General features: G+C 40.5%; 1 protein-coding gene across 3 annotated transcripts; it reads left to right on the forward strand.

Moving 5' to 3' along the window:
* Positions 1-1,422: 1,422 nt before the first annotated feature.
* mfn1b (mitofusin 1b) lies at positions 1,423-20,729 on the forward strand. 3 transcript variants are annotated; one of them, XM_071543626.1, is made up of 18 exons: positions 1,423-1,453; positions 2,121-2,278; positions 2,392-2,527; positions 3,334-3,496; positions 5,338-5,462; positions 6,746-6,854; positions 8,778-8,885; positions 9,173-9,326; positions 10,113-10,180; positions 11,978-12,099; positions 12,473-12,599; positions 13,203-13,307; positions 14,265-14,367; positions 16,248-16,474; positions 16,987-17,169; positions 17,870-18,066; positions 18,771-18,905; positions 19,846-20,729. In XM_071543626.1, exons 2-18 carry the CDS (start codon positions 2,131-2,133, stop codon positions 19,913-19,915), a joined length of 2,280 nt encoding a protein of 759 aa, XP_071399727.1. In that variant the 5' UTR covers positions 1,423-1,453; positions 2,121-2,130; the 3' UTR covers positions 19,916-20,729. The 3 variants fall into 3 exon arrangements, with proteins under 3 accessions (XP_071399727.1, XP_071399726.1, XP_071399728.1); XM_071543625.1 differs by having other exon boundaries at positions 1,431-1,560; XM_071543627.1 differs by lacking the exon at positions 1,423-1,453 and adding an exon at positions 1,554-1,581.
* The last annotated feature ends 3,917 nt before the right edge of the window (positions 20,730-24,646 follow it).

Raw genomic sequence — 24,646 nt, forward strand, 5'->3', positions numbered from 1 at the left:
AAGGAAACACATACTGACTAATTTCATTCGAATGCCATCTGATTTAGCCACTTGGAGAGGCTACATCTGTGTATGATAGGACTGGGGTCAATTCATGAATGAACTGATCAGTTCCAATTCAACTGAGGAATTGGAATTTGAAAAAAATCTACCGGAAACAGAATTGGATTATCAATACTGAATATCATAAAATGTTACAGGTAGCCTACCCTTCAGGTGGTTTTTGATGCATGTAATTGTAATAGGCTACATACATTATGATTGAATGTATTTGATTTGTTTTACTGTCTTTCATTTGATTCATAATGTTTGTTTTATGACATTTAGCAAGTCAAGACAACCTCTCTTATAAGTGGAATTTCATGGAATTTAATGGAATTCAATTCTGTTTCCTCTCATTCCAATTAAATTCCAATTCTGTTTCCTTAGAGCTGGATGCAATTCCAACTCCAGGAATTGAACTGCAATTTATCATGCATTCTCAATTCAGTTCATGAATTGCCCCAACTTTGGTGTACGAGTCCACAGGAGTGTTGGACAAATCACTGTAATATTCCCTATAGGGATTTGTGCTGTTTGAAAGAGAGGAAGACACATGTATTACTTCTCTCTAATCTAGCCTGGTAAAAAGATATAATAGGCAATTATTTCACTGGTAGATATTAGGTTTAGACTGATATATTGGTTTGCTGATATTGGCCTTCAATGAAATCTCGTATATCAGCCTGTCAGTGTCATCCACAGCTTCAAATCCTAAAAAAATATTCATTAGTCTGGGTTTCAACTGAAAGTTTTTGTGTCCCTTCATGGTCTAAATGCTGTTTCAGATGCTTTTCTAACCGGACAAAAGTAAAAAAAAAATGTTCCATACACTCCACTTTTTATTTTATTTCAGTTTCCTGTATGTTTTTTCATGTTTAGGTTTTAGTTTTAGTCAACCATCACAACCTTGGTGAGCTATTACAGACGTGAATCCTGTTTTACCTCCAGTCAGGGGGACCCGAGGGGTTGGATGCATTCTTTGCTTATTGATTGGCTGCTGCCCGCCAACCTTTTCGTCACTTGACCCCGCCCCCTGTCCTTACTGCAGCTGGATGCCGCGTAAAGCCAGCTACAGTTAACCAGGACAAGACCGGAAGTTGAGTAATTTTGCTTTGACAACAAAAGCACAAAATTTGTGACAGGATAGCTAAGGCCTTTAGTAAAACCGATGTATGCTGTGAAATTGAAATCGCTGGCCTATAAATATTTCTACAGGCATTTCAGACATGCGCAACTTAAGTAAGCAAGGACCTAACGAATATCTAGTTTCGACCTAACCACATGAAAACGCTGCAATGTGTTTGGCAATAAGGCTTTTACTTTGAACTCTTTTACCGTAAGTACTGCTATTTTGTCTGACTTGACAGGTGCAACTGGAAGGATAACCAATAGAAGGTTAGCCAGGCTGTCAGTAAGTAACCTTTCAACCGGCCTTACTGCAGGGATATTGGATATTGTCGCTGCTGAAAGGTTTTGTTTGTGTTATGAAAAGAGGACATTGACTGTCTTTGGACTGTGGTAAGGAAAGAATACTACCAGGTTAGCTAATGTTAGCTTGCTACCGCATTGCTTGTAGTTTAGCGGAGCTAGCTTGGCAGCACGAGAAGTCAACATGCGCCCATTCGTTATAAAACACTGGATTATGAATCTTAGCTAACTGAAGCATAGCAAAGAAATGTTATGCATGTGCATCTATCTAGACAACATAGGTTATGTGATAACAAAGGTATCAGTTAGCTAATGTGGCAAGAGTTACTCATTGTAACTCGTGCGGACGTTAGCTAAGTTACAAGTTAATTAAACGGCTAACGTTAGTTTCACTTCAAGTTAATGTCTTTACTAGCTAGATGACCTAACGTTACGTTAGCTAACTGTTACTTTACTTGCCAGCCAGCTAGCTATCCTGCCATAGTTAGAATATACCGTGTATTTCAAAACTGTACTGGAGAAGTTGTTTAACTGTAATCTTATGATAAACATAAATCGTCCAGCTTGTGCTAAACAATATGTTGTTATGATGGTGGCTTGGCCGTGATGCTAGTCATAACTCTCTATCTATGTGGTTTCTCTGCGTCCAGATTGGAAACCATGGCTTCAGCCCCTCCACTCAGACGGATGGATTCAGCTAGGGGGGATTTCTCTCCTCTGAAGCATTTTGTTGTGGCCAAGAAGAAGATCAGTGATGTATTTGAACAGCTACTGGAGTATGTGGAAGAAAGCTCAGGGTTTGTAGAAGGTGAGAGGCTTTGTTTGATTTGTTTATTGTTTGTCAGTCGGCTCTTTACATCTGGATGTGTAAGGAGGTAAGTGTGTTTTCCCTCATCTTGTTTGATTGTGTGTTTCGGACAGAAACCTGTGAGAATAAAGCTCTGGAGAACATCGCAAGTCAGGACCAAAAGATGGAGATCCAGTCGTATGCTGACAAACTGGCTGTCATTAAAGAGGTGCTGGCACGCAGGCACATGAAGGTGGCCTTTTTTGGCAGGTAAAGCCATCGATTCTGGTTTATCCACCTTTCATGCTCTGTTTGTATGACTATTGTTTAAACGTGTTTGATGCGAGAGAGTCAGTAGAGTTGAAATAATCAATATATTAACTGCCTCCCTTATAAGCGTATTGGTGAACAGTTGATGAACAGAGTGACATTATGTGAACTGACATAATATAATTGAGGTAATGCTGTTCTGGCTGTGTAAATTAATAATAATAATAATAATTAATAATTATTATAAATAAATTAATGATATTCCCCAAATTATTAGCATGACAGATGGATAATGACACGTTAAGAAACTATTTTGCTTTTGGTTTCATTTTTTCAGTAGTGTCCTTGACAGCCCATTGTTTAGTTATCTTACCCATCTTTTATCATTTAAAACCCATTCTGCATTAATGAGTTTTAGACTCTGCCTTTAAATGGGCTACAAAGTAGATAACCTAGCTCTGGACTTTCTGCACTTCTTGCCGCTCTTCCTCTCCATTGATATAAACGAAAGCCTGTGAATCCAGTTCACAAGCAGCAGATGCATCAAAGATAAAAGTGATTTCCTTTGTCTGACTCTGTGATAAATTGGAGCTTCTTACGGGGAATACATACATCTCAGTGTGATTAGTAATCACACTGTAGGATTGTATTAACTGTTAATGTGTGTGAGAAAATCAGAAGATTCAATTTGATTTGTAGCTAGTTATGTCACCCTAGGCTGGTTGAGTTGTTAGATTTCATTTGTAACAAGAGCAAATTATTGGCTGCATGAATGCATAGTTATTGACCCTGTTATTTGCCCCTAGGACGAGTAATGGGAAAAGCACAGTGATCAATGCCATGCTGAGGGACCGGGTGCTGCCCAGCGGCATTGGCCACACCACCAACTGCTTCCTGAGTGTGGAGGGCACCGACGAAGACAAGGCCTTCCTCAAGACAGAGGGTTCGGATGAGGAGAAGAGCATCAAGGTTTTTTTTTTTTTGGTTTGTTTTTTTTATAACCTTTTTGCTCAGCACATGGGCTCTTTTTGAGCAGCGGCCTTTCTCCCATTCATACATTTATACATAGTGACACCTGGAAGCTGCTTAGGACAACTTGTCCTCTAGTATTGGCAACTGAGCACCTCTACTGGAGCGATAGGGGTTATAGGTTTTACACACACACACACACACACACACCAGATCCCTACTGGCTGTGTGCCATGTCCACTAATTGGACCATCTGTTGCCATTAAACGATTGTCACCCATTTACATTGTTCTGTTCAGAAATCTGATGGGTGATGTTTCCCCTTCTGACATTTCTCTCTGTTGATTGACTGGTCTCAGCTCGTGTTGAATCTGTTAAGCATGGAGTTTGTGTTTTTATGGCGGTCAAAAGGGCAGAAGCATAATTGGCGGGCTTGAAGATATTAGCTATAGTTGTGGAAGTGTACTCAAACAGGTCACACGACTGAGGATACAAGCTGATTAAGTTCCCTCCTCCTCAGCCTGATAACAGAGCCAGGCTCATACTTCAGATGCTCATTCCTGTTGTCTGATACTGCAGGTGGCATTAAAAGGCCAGATAAGACATCCATTTGTCAATCAGTTTTATTCATAAAACGCATTTTACAAGTTTACACAGTGCTTTAGAGCAACGGCAAGGACATAAACAGTACAATTAAAAATTATAAAAGCCCATCATTATGAGATAACAGAAGTGTGTGTGTGTGTGTGTGTGCATGTGTGTTTTGAATTGAAAAAGACCAAGGCAGGAAATTAACTTCGTTTATGGGCCACAGTAAATCCCAGAATTCACCTGCCATTTTCTTTAATTTTCCTGCCAACTATGATAAGGATACAAAAGTGAATGATGAATGATGTTTAGTTACTTGCCAGGCTGGCTGGTAGAGTAGGAAAAACTAATAGCCACTGCCAAAATTGAACAGCATTTTGCCGGTGGCTGGTGTGTGTAAACTGAGTGAATATCAGCTGACCCTCAAGCCATGTTTGAACTGACACAGTAATGCAGGATGTTTACTGTGGTGTCAGGTGTCTGAAGTGCCTGGTGTGGGGTTCTCCGCTCTCTGCTGAACTGGCTGGAGGTGACATGGGTTAGAAAGAATAATAAGAGTTTTCCACAGATGGGAGCAATTTAATCCAAACCTTGTGGCTATGCTCATCTGTGCTTTACATTGTCTTAACAATTTGCCACATTAATCAGTCCAATGTTTTTACATGGAACAGTCAGGGGAGTGTCAGGAGAAAAGTGTTACAACTTTTAATGCAATAACTTCCTATTGATGTAATAAACCATTAACGTAAATACAATTTGCATTTGATAGTGTAATAATCCTGCTAACATAATATTTACCATTAATGTCATGAAAGTTACCTAACAATGTTTTTCCTGTTAATGTAATAATTATTACAATATTGGATTTGATTTCATTCCATGTAAGTCTAAAATTTTCAGTTTCCAAAAATGAAATAGCCAAACTGATAATGTAATTATATGTCAAAATTCTATTTACAACTGTTCACTCTGTTCATCCACTGTTCACCATTCACAAATTTGGTAATTATGTACAATGTTACGTCTGAAAAAGGGAAAACAAAAATTTGAAAAAAGAATTGGGATTTAATATAATAAAACCCAATAATGTAATAATTATTATATTAACAGGAAGTCATTACGTTAGCGGTAGCCAACCTTTATTACATGGAAAATGTATTATGTTAACAAGATTGTTACAGTATTAGCTGCAGACTGGTTTTATGTTATGGGAAGTTATTACACTAACAGCTGTTTATTCAACCCTTCTGTAGACGGTGAACCAGCTGGCTCACGCGCTCCACATGGATGAGAGTCTGGACGCCGGCTGCCTGGTCCGTGTCTTCTGGCCAAAGACCAAGTGTGCTCTGCTCCGAGACGACCTGGTGCTCGTAGACAGGTAACCGGGAAAGCTTGGAAAAGTATGGGAATGTCTATTTGATCCTTTCTAGGTCTTAAAAAATTTGGGAATTGCACAAAACAGTCCAGAAAAATACAGAATAATAGTTTAATCCCAGTGGACATATGAATACACATTTAATGTAGATGTATGTAGACACATTGGCATTTTACATGTTGTAATGGTCATGTTGTAAAGAATATTTTTTAGCTATAGACTGAAATGGCCTCGTTAACAGTCAGATGTAATGTACATAATATTGAACACTGACCAAAATAACTTGATCCATTTTTACAGCATAAGTTTTGTGGTCCCTGATGGGGAATCTGGGTCATTTCAGCAGCAAATAAAAGGATATAGATAAGATACAACAAAATAGTTTAGATAAAACCTTAGTGTCGTCATCGTGCCAATACAAACCTCCAGTTGGCTTGAAAGAGTTCTCACTGTTGAATATTGACAGATTTACAGGTTAACAGAGTCTTGCTGTGTACAGATTTACAATTTTACGACTCTCTACATTGGCTCTCTCTACATTATTAGATTTACAGAGCAGATGTGCATTGTTAGCTATTCAAATTATCAGATCAGATTTACAGATGGAAGTAACATATTTACAAAATTTTTAAAAATGAAGATCAAGAGGGAAAAAAGCAGAAAATTAAGTTGCTTTGATTTCTGCCATTTTTCCCATGTGCCTTGGTATTTGATCTTAGTATTACAGTAATTTTCCAACACAGATATTCTATTTAAGCCTAGTATCAGCTTGATATTGGCATCACTGCATCCCTACTATGGACTGCAAGAACTTATTGTGATGTGTAAGTGTAAAAATAGAACACCATTCACACAGTGTGTATGCATATTTCCTAAACACTGCGGTGTGGCTTGACTTCTCAGTATCTAGATTGTGTTTACTAAACTTGGCTATAGAATCCACAGGCCCAACACATTACACTGTTTAGCCACCTGAGTAGCTTTGTATACTGTAAATGTCTAGATTGCCTGAAGCTCTGATGAGCATTGTAACCGATGTTGGAGGTTGCCACCAGCCACCATAGGTCCTATTTTACTCTAAAACCCTTGTTTGCTGGTAAAACGGTGAAACTGGCTGGTAAATTTTCAAATTAATCACATATTGTAGTCTGTTTCTTACCCTCACTATATCCTATTTTTTAACTGTTTTGAGAAGGATTTTTCCCCACTCAAGATTCTCTCCTCAGCAGGGCTTCAGAGGTTCAAACTCACTTCATGTTGCTCTTGATCTCTCTTCCACTCCTTAGCCCCGGGACAGACGTCACGTCACAACTGGACAGCTGGATCGACAAGTTTTGCCTGGATGCTGATGTCTTTGTACTGGTGGCCAACTCTGAGTCCACGCTAATGAACACGGTAATTACAATTTTAAAGCCCACATCTGGTGAATCTTCTCTAGAAATTTTACCCCGGTATGTAGGTGTGGTCATTATGGTCATCCTGCATCATGGATTACATTAACAGTGCTGATAATATGGCAGTACCTTAGTTCAAACCCAATTTACATCTTCAGAGTGTCTTGGATGACACACAGCTGAATAATATTTGAATTGGACTAATTTAATCTTCCAACATATGAAATGGTGTCGTGCAGTGTTTTATCACATAAAAAGCTGTTGCAAAGATTTCACTACCTTTTTAGAAGTGCTGGATAGGCAGTTCAGTAGCCTCCTCTACATCAGTGGTTCTCAACCTGGGGGTCAGGATATCGGGAAGTTTTTTGCTCTTTTTTGCTTTTTTCTCATGAAATACTGAATAGTTTTTAGTCTAGGCCTCCTCTGATACTAAATGAAATGAAACCACCTCAAAAGGTCATTCTTTGGCTGAACTGTTCACCACCATATGCACACCTGTGATGGGGGGTTGCGAATAGCCATTGCTTCGTTTTAAAGGGTCAGAAGCCAAAACAGGTAGAGAACCACTGCTCTACATAACCGTAGTGAGTGTGCCACTGACCCTTCTATCCAATCATCGGTACTAGTTGCACGTGCCTCCAGAGTGAAGGGATTCTCTCCAGATCCCCTGGCTTGATCTTGTAAATCAGGCGTAAACTGTTGCACCGTCTTACTTGGCGACTGGACAATCCCATCTTGGCATCAACAGATCTGTCCAATCAAAGCTGCCAGTCAGAGATTGGTGTGATTACAGTGCGTGGCTAGGAGGTCGAGCACACTGATTAAAAGCATCTTTTTTATTTGGGAGATTTTTTTTATACAATTTTTCTTACCATTGATCAATTTTGTCTCTCTTTTCGAGATAATATACTGTTTTGCAGTAAGAATATCTGTATCAAAAGGACCTGCACAAGGTGAAACCTAGTGGTATTCATATTCAAAAGTCATGATTATGACTTCAAAGGTATTTTCCTCTTTATACCTGTTGCATAAGAAAACGGGTTGTCCAGGGTTGCATAATCAGATTTAATTGTATATTGCATTTTTAGTTTCCACATTTGATAATCGTAGAATATTCCAATACTCCAATTTCATTTTAGGATTATCATTTTAGCCATAATCATGCATCCTTACCCTTGACGGAGGTAAGTTTTGAATTATGTACCAAATTATAATGAAGGGGCCAGTGTGGACGCTTCCTATCCTGAGCTTATTACAGAGCAGGGAATGTGGCTGACTCTGTTTTGAAACAGCAACACACAGGCGCCGCTCTTGTTTCTGTCTGCTCAGGCATTCATGCTATGTGAAGCTGGACACACAGTCGATCAGAGCTTCTTATCCCGGCCTCAGCTCTTAAAGGGAAAGGACACATTTCCCACATTGCTGCTCAGTGGAAATGAACCCAGGGCTTGATGTTATCCATGCGTGTGTAGGTAATGAAAAGGTACTGAAGTAACAGAAAAGGCTTCATGTGCCGGTGAGAGCTTGAATCCTGCCTCTGTGTGCAAAACCTATCCATTTTATCATGTCACAACCCCCACATTACAACAAAAACATTTAGAAATGAATGTCCATGTTCCTGGACAAAGCAGACATGTTCATAAAGCCAGCCTAGGTCCTTGGGTCGAATGTGAATCAACAGTAAATTAGGTGCCATTTCTCTACTTATTGGAGCCAAAACTAACATACAATGATTTGATCCAACATAGGTCTTCATCAGGCAATTTCCTGGAAAGTAGAAGACAGTAGATTGTTAATGTGTTCTTTGATCTCAGAGAAAAAGCAATATTGATAAAAAGAGCAATATCTTTTCACTGATTTCAACAACCTTTAAACATCATTGATAACTCTTACCCTTCTCTCTTCACCTTTTACTGCCATTTAGGAAAAACACTTCTTCCACAAAGTGAACGAACGTCTGTCGAAGCCCAACATCTTCATCCTCAACAACCGCTGGGACGCCTCGGCAAACGAGCCAGAGTACATGGATGATGTGAGTCCACCGTCTATCTCTTGCATTCATTAGGTCTCTTAGAATGAAGTCAAGTACAGTTTCAAGAGCACAATATACTACTGTATTATTTACAAAGTTTTCATTTCAGAATGGCTAAAATATTGTCCAATAGCTAAGATATTATCTCTAAATGTGTAGAATTTAATTGACTTCACTTCTTGTTTATGTTTTGGTGCCAATTCGATTTCTTTTACAATAGGAGTTCCGTTATTGCGGAAACATTAAAGTAATGTCACAGCAACAAAATCTGTCTCCTCTTCCTCCAGGTGAGGAAGCAGCACACAGACCGATGTGTCAACTTCCTGGTAGAGGAGCTGAAGGTGGTGGACCGTGATCAGGCGCCCAACCGCATCTTCTTCGTCTCCGCTAAAGAGGTGCTCAACTCCCGTATGCAGCGTGCGCAGGGCATGCCCGAAACCGGTGAGCCTTCACACTGTAGCTAAGGCTGTATTTGTGTTGAAGGGAGAGAATGAGGAAACTGTGTGTGTGTGTGTGTTATGTGTTTATGTTCCTTTAGAGGAAAAGTCTAATCGCTTTCAGTGAGAATAGTAAGTTCACTTGTCAGACTGTATGTGTGTATATATACTTGTATCACTCCACCAGCTGTCTGCCACTTCATTCTAAAAATATCGGTATCTGCCTTCAAAAACCCATATCGGTCGTCATACCCTAATTGACGTACCCTAAATTCTTGTTTTCAGGATAATAAAAGTAATCCAATTGTTATTCTGGTTGTTCCCACTGTGCAGCACTCCTCCAAATAACACCTACTTGACCCTAGCCAAGCTATAAAACTATCAGACTGAGGTATGTTATCAGCTGCAGCTACAACCACCGACACTCACATGGGACCAGTGAGCCACTTGTGTAATCAGCTGGCTGTCTTTGACCTTTTAATGAACTCAGGAAGCTTGTCTTATGAGCTCTGTTTTTAGCTTGGCACCTTCTCCTGGATTGTGCCCATGGATCTCATCTTTCTTTTTTCTCCGGCAGGTTTCTTGTAGGTGGAGATTGAATAATCCAGAGTATTGGGGCAATTTACTGATGCTGAAAAAGCACATCACACATTTTTCTGCAGGCTTTTTCCCTATGTTTCCTATGTTTTTCAGTACATAGCTCGGTGTAGGAAAGATGTGTACCTGTGAAGTGTATTTGTGTAATGTTAGGTGTCATTTTTATATTTAATATGATCAATCTATCCAACAGGTGGTGCGCTGGCTGAGGGCTTCCAGGAGAGACTGAAAGAGTTCCAGAGCTTTGAGAGGAGGTTTGAGGTGTGTGTGTGTGTGTGTGTGTCTGTGTGTGTCAGTCAGTGTCTTCACATGTCTTCCTTAAATTACTCACAATTCACAATTCCTGTCTGAATCCAGAGGAATATGAACAAAAGAAAGCCAAGTTTCAAGATTTCACGGCATAAATTTGATTATAAAATGGTATGTTCGCATTCACTTGAAAGATAGCTCAACAAGTACACTCCCGGGACCAAAGCTGAGGTGAAATCAGTGTATATTCAAATCAAGTCAAACACAGCAGGCTACTCGGATGACATGGCCAGGCAGATAAACACTGAGGTCGGTGCATGATAAAGAGCTAGGCAAATCTTTTGACGTTCTCTGGCTACTACCAGTGAGAAATAACCTGCATGTGAACATGTTATTTCTGGCATTCAGACCTGGAGGTTAACACCATGGTAAATTGGTGATCAATTTTGGTTATGCCTGGTAATCTGTCAATTCTACTAACTGAATTGACAGGCAGCCAACCTGTGCTTAATCATTTCTCTTACAAAAACTACAGGTAAGAAATTCAGTTGGCTGGTGATACTATGACGCCAGTCTGTATGTCTACTTGTGTGTGTGTGTGTGTGTGTGTGTGTGTGAGAATGTGTACTTGTGGCTATTGAATGTTGAAAGAAGTTGAATTAGAGAAGCAACCAAAGTCCTTTTCCTAACCATAACAGCAGACATTACCAGTTAACTACTCTCTCTGTGACCCCACACTGTGGGTTGCCCCAACTTCACACCATGCCGGAGCGGGTGTATCTCTCCACCAAACACCCAGCTACAGTCTGACCCCCCACAGAGCCCCCTAGACCAATCACTGTGCATTTTCCATCATCCTGCGTCTTCATTGCTGAAGTCTAGATTTACTTAGGCGAGGACATCCGTTTCTTTCAGTTCCACTTTCATTTTGTTGTGTGTCTTTTTAATTTTGATTGTTGAGTTTCTTTGCCTGTGTTTTGTTGCATCTTGTTGAGCTGTTTTGTTTTTAACTGGGGTGGATTATTTTTGTGTTATTCAGTGAACTATTGGAAATTTGCTAAACAATTATTTACATTTACATTTTAGACCCTCAGCTGACACTCCTATCTGGAATGACTCTCAATGAATTCAGCTGTTAAATAGGCTTATTTCTAGATTATCAACATGACAAGCAACATATAATAAGGATTGCAAAAGTCAGAGAGTTCATGTATGATGGAGAAGTGCTAGGTAAAAAAAAAAAGAGAGCTAAGCAGCAAGGATTTTATGTACTTAAGATTATTTTACCCTGCAAAAGGGTTGAGAATTGTTCTCCTGAATCCAGTAATTCTACAGGACAATGTATTAAATCACAAAGCTCTACATAATAGTGCTGTCAAACATTTATGCCTAGTCCATTCTTAAATATCAAATAACATTATGTATTTACCCCATGCATATGTACCCCATTACATTATGTGCCCCAAAACAGCACAACATACCTAGTCATATCATGCACATTACAAATAGTCTTATTTCCTTTTTATGTGTTGTATTGGTTGTATTTACTTTATATGTTTGTATGATTTTGCTGTTGCCTCACCAACACATTACTGTGACATTACAACAAATGTGGAGCTGTGGGATGCAAGATACACACACTGCTGCTGTCATTTTCACCCTCGTGTTTCCATTTTCTCTCTATACGTTGCAGCAGCAGGTGTCTATCTTGTCCACTCTTTGTCCCTGGCAGCGTGTGTGTGTGTATTGCACTCTCGCTGCAGCAGCCCCTATAATCGTCACAGTAACTTGTGTGTTATGGCCTCGCAGGAGTGTATCTCGCAGTCAGCAGTGAAAACAAAGTTTGAGCAGCACACTATCAGGGCCAAGCAGATCACTGAAACAGTCCAGGGCATCATGGACGCCATCAACATCGAGGCAGCGGAGAAGAGGTGGGTATCCTGTTCCGTCCATTTGTTTTTTTTCTCCTGCTCTTTTAGTGGGAGCGGGTTGTTTCGGATGGATTTTCTTGGATGTCTCATAGCACTGGTACTGTCTCTTTGTGTAGTATGAAGCTTCCAAGAAACTCTGCTATTTTCTAAATGTCTTAGTGGCACAATCTTTGAATCATACTGTATTGAATTAACGGGTAAAATGGGTGATAGAATTAGTAGTGGATACGCACAAAATCACATACACTACATTCTCTCTACATCTTTGCATTTCCTATACCTGTACCCCATTCTTTTGAAAAAGGCTGTTAAACTGTGTAGCCACTCTTTTGGGTTTGTGACATAATTTCCTGTTGGTGGGGCGGGGCTTCAGAGTGGCGGCGCTCGAGGACAGGGAGTATCAGATGGACCGGCTGGCGTTTGTCAAGAACCAGCTCAACTTGCTGATCGACGACATCAAGAAGAAGATCAAGGCTATCAGTGAGGAGGTGGAGGCCAAGGTAACGCAGTCGACAACTGGTGGAGCAGCTGCTGTGTGTCCTGTCAAAGTGTCCATGAAAATACCTCAGAAACTGGGGTTGTGTGGTGTTTTTGTTAGGGGAGTGAATACTGAGATTACCTGTGACCGCAAAATATAAAACGTACAAAAGTTGTCCTATCACATTTGAGTTTACAGCTTTGACAGAGAGCAAAAAATGTATTCCTTTCCGGGACAGAAACCAAGCATGATGACAGCTGTGTCTAGACAAACTGCATAGATTTCAGTGACTTAGGAACATTTTAAAAGAAACTGGAGGTAGATGCTCACCTTAAAATAATTACCATTGGTTATTTTGGTTTGATTAGGAGTTTTTCTAGAGGCCCCATTTTGAAATCAGGGGACCTCGATTCCGGTCTTACCACCAAAGTTGACCAATTTTACGAAGCTCACATACATTCTGCAGGTGAAAAATGAAACATTGGGGCAGAAAGGTGTCATAGTGAGGAGGGAGACAATCATTCAACCAGAGGACCTGAGATGAGCAAGACGCTGCATCCTGACGTACCGGCTCCAGAGGTGCGGCTCTTTAGCTGACTGTTAACTGTGGTTGTGTTTCATCCAGGTGTCCAGCGCCATGGGAGAGGAGATCTGCCGTCTCAACGTGATCGTCGACGAGTTCCACGCCGACTTCCACCCCTCACATCACGTCCTCAAGATCTACAAGTCTGTAAGGAGAAGGACAACCTCAAAACCTGTTTCCGCCTCACTTATTCATCTTTCACTTTAGTTTCACTTTATTATAATAGCAGCACCAAGAGAAAACTGTGGATGAGTTTTGGCAGGGGCAAACAAACGGTCAGAGGAGTGTTTGTGCTTTCAGTCACAGTGATTTGATGTGGTGTTCAAAACTAGGGGGGGTTGATCGGTGTCGTCTTGTGTATACATTAGTGTTTGTTTACTGTCGGACCAGTATGCAATACAGATCACTGAAAGGGGATGAGGTGCAAGGTGCAAGGTGCAAGGTGTAGGTGCAGTGATGAGGATCAAAAAAGGCAAAGTATGCACATCCACATATTCGGCCGTGTGCTGAGACAACGCAACGAAATGGAACAAACAAAAATAGATATCCACACACTGGGACTCTGCTCCCTTATCACTTTACTGGTAGCAATGTTTCGACCAGAGTTTCTTCAGGCAAATGCTGGCAGTGTGAAACACAAGGTGTATAAATATGTATAGGGGACCAATGACACCTAATTGTTGGGTGTAGCACTCCACAGGAAAGTAGTCCCTCATCAGTAAAAAGTACATAAATCCCCCAAATCATTGATTAGCAAATCAGTGTCACTATACACATGCACAGCTTACATTTTTTTTTACAGTATTAACAATATATACAGCAATGGGACAAACCAGTCGAACTTGATGGCCCAACATCTCCAGAAGTAGAAATCGCTATATTGAATGTTGCTGCCAGTCAGAGTGATTCAGATTGATTCAACTCAAAACTTAGTAATGGCAATTAATTGATGTGCATTGATAATGTTTACTTACAGTATGGTTTCTCTAATGGCAAGCAATTAATTTGATTTGATACAGTCAAATACTCCAGGAGTGACGTTTACACTGTTCGCTATATTTCTTAGACTTTGACTGTTTCCATCTGGCCTCTGACCTTTGACAGGAGCTGCTGTCCCATGTGGAGGAGGGCATGGGCAAGAACCTGGCTTTCCGCTGCACCAACGCCATCGATGCCTCTGTCCAGTCTTCTCAGAAAGACATGATGGGTAATGTAACAGCAAACACACCGAGTGTACAAAATAGCGAGTCTACCTTCCTAATATTTGGTTGCACAATCCACGTCTCGGTCGTCTCAAGGCTTACAGTAAAAATCCTTCTTGAACTTGTCTTCTCCCCTTCAACTACATCTTCTTTCATGATCAAAGTGAATTTAATAGATGCCATCAATAAGGGATTATAGCTTTCACCTGGTCAGCAGTCATTCCTAATATTTTGTACACTCAGTGGCCCAGAGGGTAAGGTTCACAGCATTCAGCTTGTCCTGGTTCAAATCCAAGAAGAATCGTTTTGTTTCATCTTTCTTTTCATTCTCTACTTTATACTGTCTAATAAAGCAGAAATCCTATAAAAATGAATTGTAAAAAAAAATGATAGAGAGTACAAATGAGAGCCAAAATTGTAGTATGTAGTATGGAAAGGTGCTCATTGAAGCTTGGGTGACAGGCTCATGTTTCAGCAGAAAAAATGTGTCCAGGCCACTCTTCCCATACAAAAACTAAAAAACCTTTATTATTTATTGGCTAATGCATAGGATACACATGTTAAAATTATTTAAAAAGCACCGATGCCATATAACCATGCATATAACAGGTGCCATATATAATCTCTAGGTCACATCACCAGGAAATGATTTTTTTTTGTCACATACCCATGACCTACATTCACATATCTACAGTGTTTACATCCAATACGTACATACAGTGTTTCCAATACGAAAAGAAGAGTACTAGGCACCGGTACCCCCCCACATACATCAAAAAGAAAGGAAAAAAAAAAACAATCCGAAACTCATAACCATAATGTCATAACTCTTATAGAAAAGGAGTATAATCAAGATCTGTGTTAATGATTGGTTATTTAAAATTGTTCTCTCCTCCAAACTTTTCCTTCATGCACTTGATGATATTATAATAAAAGATAATAATAAAAGGAAATAATAATGTTTTCCATAGAAAATGAACCCACCCCAGATTTATTCAGTCCACCATTGTGTTTTCACTCACATTCTCATTCAGAGGGAGGTGCTAAAGATAGGCAAAACCTTTTGGGCACTCGGGCTATGGTTTGCGACACCCAGCGCCCGGCTATATTTACTCACCTCGCTTAATGGCATCACCCCACGCCACATCATGCTACTCATGCGTCATTATGTCAGGCACGCATGCAAGCTGTGCTCAATGACAGTGATGTTGGATGAGGTGTTAATGCGTCCTCCTATGAACAGGCCCCCAGGCACTGTTATGAAATAGTGGTGTGATTTCAAGGAGAGGATAAGAGGAGCAGGAAATGGCTCGTTCAAATCAAATTTACTACAGACCCCTTCCTGGCTAGATTTGCTTGACCTTTGGAGAAAAATGAACGTTACGGTGACCAATCCAGCTGTAGATGCTGTTGTGTCTGCTCTTCTTGTTTGATTTGAGATATGTAGTTTTCAGGTTTTCAGGTAAATCCTCCACTCCTACATTCTCAACTACTTCCCAAGGTTGCCCACATGAGGAAGCTAGGTAGAGACCAAAGCTGTATCTATTCAGTCTATACAGTATTATAGTGAGTCCCCTCTGGCTGCTGTTATTCACATAAATATTCATGACTACACGTCACTGTCACATCGAAGTTAGCTAGCAGAATAAAACATGATTTCCATAAATATGCATAATTAGGAGTTCAAATTTCAAGAACTTAGACATGCACATTAAGCAAACTACACATGTTCACACGGCTCATAAATGCTGTTGACTCCTTCCTTGGTTTTGTGTCTGCCCTGGTATCTGTCACCTTTTTCACTCTCCATGATTTTGCATCCATGATCTATTCTCTTTGCTATAACTATAATCCTCACGCTCCATGTTTCCTCTTTCTCTGTCAGAGAGCATGCTCCCTCTGCTTCCCCCTGCTGTCCAGAGCCAGATCCACATGCTGGTGCCTAGCAGGAAGTTTGACCTGAGTTACGACCTGAACTGCGCCACGCTCTGTAGCGACTTCCAGGAGAACATTGAGTTCCAGTTCTCATTGGGCTGGTCATGTTTGGTCCACCGCTTCCTGGGTCCCGTCAACGCACAGAGAGCCCTCAAACTGGTGGACCAAAACTTCCAGGTACGGTTTGGAAAGAGCCACAGTTGGATGGAGGCCCCTAAACAGGATAAGAATTCATGACTTCAACAGCTATTTTCAATACTTTACCAGCTAAGTTGATTGTGATTGGTTATCTTCCAAAGTAGCCCCAGTTATGTGTGACTAGTCAGAGGAATATTTGATTAACAATCTGATCCTGATTTACAACTATCAAGATATTGGCACCAGCGAAAATTCAGAATTTTAGATGGTATTTTGTTGTATGTAAAAATCTATAAAAAATGAGGCGAAAAAACTGTTGTAACTACATGTTTTATGTTGTTGGAAAGCCACTGTCATTTCACAAATTGTGATATTTATTGCCTATGGAGTGATGTGGCCTAGTTATGTCATATTACACAGCCACTGTCAACTTACATCACGTCAAATCCAAACAAAACTCTTCATATCTAGAAAGTGAGATCTGGAGAGTATGGAAAAATGTGTCGGAACCCTGTAAAGATCTCACACTTCTCCTGTGTGTCGTTGTCCAGATCTCCCGGCCCGCGCTGCCCGTGGCCCGTACGCCCTCGTCGGGACCCCCCTCCTCCACTGTAGCCCTGCCCAACCAGGAGACAGCTGTTATGACTCAGGAGGACGTGATGGTGGCCATGGCAACCAACGTGGCATCCATCACGTCCCGCACCTCCATGAGCGTTCTCGTTGTCGGAGGAGTGGTGAGTTACCTTCCAGACCTGTGCAGACTAGGCTTGTTGCATGCCAACATCTGGGATGTGTTGTAGGTATCAACTTAAACATAGTGTCTAAAAATGAACCTCTGTGGGTTTTAAAGGTGCTGTAAGTGAGATTTTTACTGCCTCATAGCTCAAATTACCAAAAGTCTGCAGGGGTTTGATAGGGTTGTTGATCAATACCAGTGACTCAGTTATTCCTTCGCTATGTGCTGAAATGTCTGGCTTTCAAAACTCATTTTCCGGCTTGTACTCTGTTTGGAACAAAAATTCCCCACCCATTGGAATTTCAAGACACTCCTAAATAATGTTTATCATGATGAAGTTATTTTACCTTGCTGACTAGCTAGCCTACTGCATTGAATTCAGCCAACTTCAACAAAGCAAACAACTTTTGATACTAATAGCATGTGGATAAAGCTATTTTGTACCAGTGCAATGTGAATATCAGGTGTGAAAATACAAACATTTGATTCTAAAGACAATAAGAATCTCATTGATTACAGTTCAAACTCCTGTTGTGTTTGCTGCCAGTGTGTATGCAGTTTTAGCATTTACAAGCATCCTTGCTATGAAAACAGTTTTAACCTTCCTGAAGCCTGTCTCTACATGGATCCATAGCGGGGGGGGGGAATAAACAAACCCTGAGTCTTATAGCCCGGCTTCCATCTGTGGTTGTCCCCAGGTGTGGCGGACGGTGGGCTGGAGGCTGATCGCCCTGTCGGCCTCGCTCTACGGCCTGCTGTACCTGTACGAGAGACTCACCTGGACCACGAAGGCCAAGGAGCGAACTCTGAAGCGCCAGTTTGTGGATTACGCCACCGAGAAGCTGCAGCTCATCGTCAGCTTCACCAGCGCCAACTGTAGCCACCAGGTCCAACAGTAAGTCCCGATACCACTTACTGTGCTGTGTGAGAGTGGAACAAACTTTTCTCATCATGTATTCAGACTGTATGTGACAGTGACAAAGTAGATGGTCATTTTGACTTCTGTAATGTTTAATTCAATGTGTGTTAATATATATGGAGAATATAGCAACTTTTCTTCACCATGGCAATTGCAGCTTAAATAATTAACTTTGTCACTGGATGATGCATGTAGAACCTCGCATGTATGTCATCAAAATGTTTAGAATAGTTTGTATTCGTCTCATTACATATACAGTACTGTGCAAAAGTCTTAGCCACCCTAGATTTTTTATATAAATTTCTTAGAAGTCTTAGATGTTTATTTGTTTTCTGCATTAGTCTGTCACTAGACTGCTGTTTATTGTAAATTTTTGATATTCAGAAACTTTTCATTTCATTAGTTTTGAAAGCATCTTCGCTTTATGGATATCTTTGACATATGCCTAAGACTTTTGCACAGTACTGTATTTATGGAATAGCGTGGTCAAAAGCCTGACCCTTCATAACCTCCCTAATTTACACACACACACACACACACACACACACACACACACACACACACACACACACACACACACACGTCACTGCCTCAGCCGCCCCTGTGCCCCACCCAGCCTTCCCGTCTGTAGCGGGGCTAAATAAATAAGCGGTGTGGCGCTGTGCCCTCTGTGTTGCCAGGGAGATGGCGACGACCTTTGCTCGGCTCTGTCAGCAGGTGGACCAGACTCAGAAGGAGCTGGAGGCAGAAATCAGCCAGCTGACAGCCAAGATACAGCAGCTGGAGACCGTCCAGAGCCGCTCCAAGACCCTACGGTCAGTCCAGCTCCCTTTATCACTGAGGTAGCAGGAACCTGAAGGGTAGAGAAGTGTGTGAAAGAGCAGAAGCTGCGAGTTTGAATCCCCCTGGACCTTCTCAGAAAATCTAGTCGGGGGGAAAGTGAATGAATAGTAGAGGACTGGTTGTAGCCTACTGGGCAGCTCTTAAGTGTGAATGTGTGTAACTATAGGAATGTGAAGCAGGGCAGTGCTGGGAAAACAGGTGTAGAAAGTCTGAAAAAGTACGGATGAGGAATTTTATCATTTCCAGGTCCTGAAAAGTTTGTGAACTGCACAGAAAAGTTTGGGAAGTATGGAAAATATTGCTCTTCTGTCATGATATACATATGACTACACAATTGATGTAGTTTTTATCCACTGTCAATTCACATGTGATATTTGTTGTTGTGAAGGATAGTTTTCAGTTCCAGGGTAATATGGACTAGCTGACACTAATTTTCTGTCTTCGTCAGCATGAACTGTACTGTACAAGAGTCTAACAAACAAGTCTTTCAATTCAATTTAGAAATTTTAGTCTGGGAAAATTATGGAATTTTGAAATGTGTGGAAATCTTGAAAACGGCATGCATGTTCAGCAAAAAAAAAAAAAAGTTTAAAGATAACTGAAATGGATGTTAAACAAACATCATTACTGTACATGTAGTTTAGATGAAGTTGGACAGTTCTATGGACCGTGTGCTTAAAGATGGAGGCCTACTGCTGTCCTGTCAGGATCATGGTGTAAAACGAGGATATGATGTCACTGTAAGATCGGATGATGTAAACTTCGATGTTGAAGGAGGATTGGAAATACTAGATGTTATTACATTATTATAATATCACCAGGCAATTAGGTTTTTACAGCTTTGGTGACAGGTTTGGACTCGAGAGTTTACTTCAGCCTGGTGAGTGTAACGTGTTTTCCTTTCCTCTTCAGACATAAAGCCACAGATCTGCAGAAACAGTTGGAGGCGTTCACAAACCAGTACCTCCAGCCTCAGCAGTGATCCACAGGCTGCTCCTCTTCCTCTCTCCTCTCTCCTCCTGCTCCTCCTCCTCTCGGCTCCTGTTGAGCCTCTCTGCACCTGGTCTTCCTCACCCACCAAAAACTTCCCTCGTCTCCTTCGCCACGGTTTTAACGTGGACAGAGAAGAGAGAAGCCTCTGCCGCCACTGCAGTATTTTCCTCCAAAAACTCCTCCTCCTCCTCTCCACCTCTCCAACCAGAGGTCTGTCAAGTGTGACCCCCGCACTCAAACCTCAAAGGGACTGCAGCGAACAAACTCTAGAGCAAAACTGCCTGTAATACAAACAGAAACCTGGATCGGTGGCACGCGAAGACGCTCCGTAAAGCGGCAGTGATAAAGTCTGAGTCGGCATGAAGGCTAGCGGTCAGGTGCTATACTTTGACACTAATGTGCTTCTAACTGTGAAGATGCCTTTTCAACTAACTTTTGAGAAGCAAATTAAGTCGGTGTGTACAGTTCGGGCACATGATCTGTTAAGTTAGTGTCAAAAAATAAATATATTTAATAATGAAAGTTTAAAAAAAAACAATAGATTTGCTTGTGAATTATCAGGAACTAGTTTAATTCACTGAGAGAGAAAAAAAACATTTAAGTAGAAGGGAAGGCCTGTCTTTACTTTAAACTAGGTTCATGTCCAACTTTGGAACAACCCATACTGTATAGATAAATATTTTGATAATTCCAAGTATTTTATAATGTCCTCTGTCATTTATACCAGTTAGATCCGACCTGTTTTTTTTGTCTTTTTCTTGACCGTGAGTTGAAATACCTCCTGAATTCCCAGATTGTATTAAATATGCTACTATGTAGAACAGACTGTTTGTGTGTGTATTTTTAAAAGGTTTCCCTTCCAAAATGCTGTATGTCCATTTCGGAAGGATTTTGCCTCCTGAAATTCCATGTTTTAATAATTCATTCAAAAACAATGCTGATTCAATCCTGAAAAACAACAATTTTGTAAGCAAAGGTCTTAAAATTAGTTGTCACTTAAGTAATAAGTTATAAGTTACCTATAATGTGATTTACTTTCCTGCCAGCAATTATTTTCTTATTTCTTCTCAAATGGTTGAATCTAATGTGGAGTGAAACCCTTCATTTGCACTCATTTCCCCTAATACACTCAAAACACCAGAGTGTCACAATGTCACTCCCGTGTATGAACAAATATTTTGTTTATATTTAACCAAAGTTACAGTTCTTTACACACTTTATACAGTCTCTTTATTCATTTTGCAAGCTAAAAGAATCAGCCAGGATAGGTATTCTTGGTTAAAAGCTTTTTTATTGGTTACAATATCAACTCATGGCAACATATCAGTATCACCAAGCCACTGTACAAATACAAAAAAAAATCTGGTGTGAAAAAGACTATAAAAATTATTCCATAACAAGTGATTATAATTTCACACAATAGCACTGTAAGAGAATTATCATGGCACCAAGTCCCTGGTCTTCACTGGCTTAAAACACAAAACAATAAATAAAAGGAAATCAAAGAAAGAAGACTGTCAGAAAAAAGTAGGTTGTAGAGCCAAAGGGCAGTGCATTAATTTGTGATGGTGTTGTGGTGGTGGTGGTCGTGTGTCGTAACACTAATTCAATCATTGGGGTATCATTGGATATATTTTTTTTTTCTTCCTATTTTTAATGTTTCTCACAAAACTGAACGATTCTTCCGTATTCAGGAACAAATTGGGAGGGAAGTGCAAACGCAAATTCTCAAAATGCTGCCTTGACGTCTCATCGGCTCTTTGAAGTAAAACTGGGTGACAATCGAATCTTATGGCCGCAAATTTCATTGACGGCCAAAAAGCACTGTCGAACAAGCATGACGTTACTACTGTTAAGGGTTTAAACTCGCAGATCTACCCACATTTACAGTTTAAATGCATTGAAAGTTGACATTTTGTAAGCTGGCTGGAGGGCTCTGAAGTCAGTTGTTTCATGAAGGAAATAAACTGGAGAAGACTGTAGGTTAAATACAATGGTGTGGTGAAATTCAATGAGGTTGAGCACCTTTTTTGATTAGTGAGACTACTGCACGACTAAGATGAGTGAACTGCACAGGCACGTCGAAGTGTGGTTACTATTCCAGGTTCCAGCTGCTAATACTGCTGCATTTTACACACAGAGCGAAGAAATGGCTGCCTGCTGAACGTCACTGTCAGTAATAGAGAATATCCCCCTTTTTCAGCTGTTTTTAAGGGCTACGGTGTCGTTTTATCTCACACAGCTCGTGACGGAGCGAAAGTCAAAACAGAGGGGCGGTTAAAGTACAGAATGTCAGTCCATCATTTTGTTGTCTTTTTTTTTTCTGGGGGAACGTGAGCGTCTGTTGTCTCGGGCCAGTCTGTAGTCTGTCCAGCAGGGTGTGGGGGTCAAATCATGAATGAACTCATCATTTCCATTTCAAGTGAGGAATTTGAATTTGAAATTTGTATGAAAATCTACAGGAAACAGAATTGGAAATTTAATTTAATTCAATGAAATTTTGTTTTTTCTTACCACACATCTGAGAATACAGGTAGCGTTATAGATTATCAATACTGAATATCATAAAAAGCTAAAGGAACCTTTCAGGTGGTATTTGATGCATAACATGTAACCGTAATACATACATTATGATATATAAATATATTTGATTTGTTAAACTGTCTTTTATTTGATTCATAATGTTTGATTTATAATGTTTAGTGAGTCAAGACAAACTTAAATTCCAAAGTGGAATTTAATGGAATTAAATTCTGTTTCCTATCATTCCAATTCAATTCAAATTCTGTTTCATAGCTGATTCCAACTCCAGAAACTGAATTGGAATTTACCATGAATTCTCAGTTCAATTCATGAAGGCCCCAAACGCTGCTGTCCACTGGTTGAAAAAGAATTGATGAGTCTAATAAGCGTTGTCAACCTAATAACATTTTGGGGTACAACACCCATCTTTTGATTGGCAGTCCATGTTTTCCATCAGGCAGCAGATTGGGTACAAAGTGAGATACTGATGGGATCTTATTCGACGGAAAAGGCTGGCACTTAAGTAAAGCGAGCAAACATGTTTTGTCACGTTGACTAGTTTTCAGTTCACAGCTCAGGGTCCGTGGATAACATTGGCACAAATGAGAAAGTAACACTTAGTTCTATATGTTATCCACATATATCAGCAAGTCCCCCTCCCCCCCCCACACACACCCCAACACTGATATGCAACACATATCACATCCTAGGCACCTCAAGGATGTTCTCAGGCTAAAAACAAGAACCGTTATCTTTAACATTCTCTCAAAAATGGATTCATTAATGCGAAGCCAGGTAGAAGCAGCTAAAACATACAGAAAACAAAAAAGAAAATCAACGGTCACTAGAATCACGGTATGCCAAAGAGGGGTTTCATTGATAATTGATTGAACCTTAATAAATACTACAAACTGTACGGTAGTAGTAGAAAGCAGAGTCGTATAAAAAATGATGTAGAGCACTTGCTTGAAGAAGCCGCACAGAGCTGCATGTGGTCACGGTGTTCGTCTGTAAGCATGCGTTTAGTGTTCACTAGTATTGGAAATGCTATGTGCTTCTTGTTTTGGAAAAAAAAGAAAGAAATTTAGACTTTGCAATCTGTCTATCGATCAGCGTGAAAAGAGGAATAGTACGAGTAAAACATTGCTGTAGTCGATGCTAGTATTACCTTCTATTATGAACCGTATCGTAAGGCAGAATGGAGACACAATATAGTGCCGCATCTCAGAGCACAAACCCTCCTAATCCGACCCAACCGCGTGGGTCAAATGTGTGTATCGGAGATAGGCACCTGAAACAGCTGATGGATAGGTCCAACTCACACACACACACACACACACGCACGCGCATATGTGTTTTAATTCAAATCAAGTCTTTAGAGGAACACAAAAATGGAAGATGCCTGATGAGAAAACGTCAAAATCATCAGAGAGAACCACCTCTATGGGTAAATAAGTCACATGTGCTCGTCGCTTTACATTTGTACTACAGTTTGTGAGTGCGTTTCTAGCTCTCTAGTAAGTGTACATTTCTGTCTACCAAGTGTACTTTCTTCGCTAGCAATACTTAACTGTTCATAGCATGTTTTTGGTGAGGAAAGAAACCAAAAAATAAATCACTGAAAGTGTTAAATACGGATAAACCCTTTAAAAAAATCTTTTTCTTTTTTTTTTTTTTTTTTTAGTTTTTTTTTTTTTTTTTTTTTTACAGGCTCGTGGTGGCACTGGTGTGATTTTGGAGTGGCTAACATGATTTCAGTTCCATGCGGTCACTCAGGTGAACACCTTGTTGGCAAGAAAAGGAGGACTCGCTTATCCTTCATTGAAAAAAAGAAAAGAAAATAATAACATGGCGAGCACTGACAGGCATCTCTCTCTCTCTCTCTTTATGCCTCTTCTCTCCAGTCCTTAGAAGCCACTGACAGTCACTGCTGTCTTTTCACGGTCCTGACATGAATCTGCCGCTCCTTTAACATCCTCACATCCTCACATCATGACTGACCGCTCTCCCGTCAGTCCGTACGGGCCTCAGCGCTGTTACAGGCTCACAGGAACACAACAGGAGATCAGGTTGCGTCCATCATTGTCTCTTGTGTCAGGTCAAGTCTGGAGAAGCTCGTCTCAGTCTCGTCTCAACTCTAAAGGAAATGTGTGGATTGGATAGGCGGCAGGAGACGCAGACGGGGGGGGCGTTAACG

The sequence above is a fragment of the Centroberyx affinis genome, unplaced genomic scaffold (genome assembly GCF_046629955.1).
Source record: "Centroberyx affinis isolate AG114_WGS23_722 - 3 ecotype Tasmania unplaced genomic scaffold, CSIRO-AGI_Caff_v1 ptg004359l_1, whole genome shotgun sequence".
NCBI classification, from domain to species: domain Eukaryota; kingdom Metazoa; phylum Chordata; class Actinopteri; order Beryciformes; family Berycidae; genus Centroberyx; species Centroberyx affinis.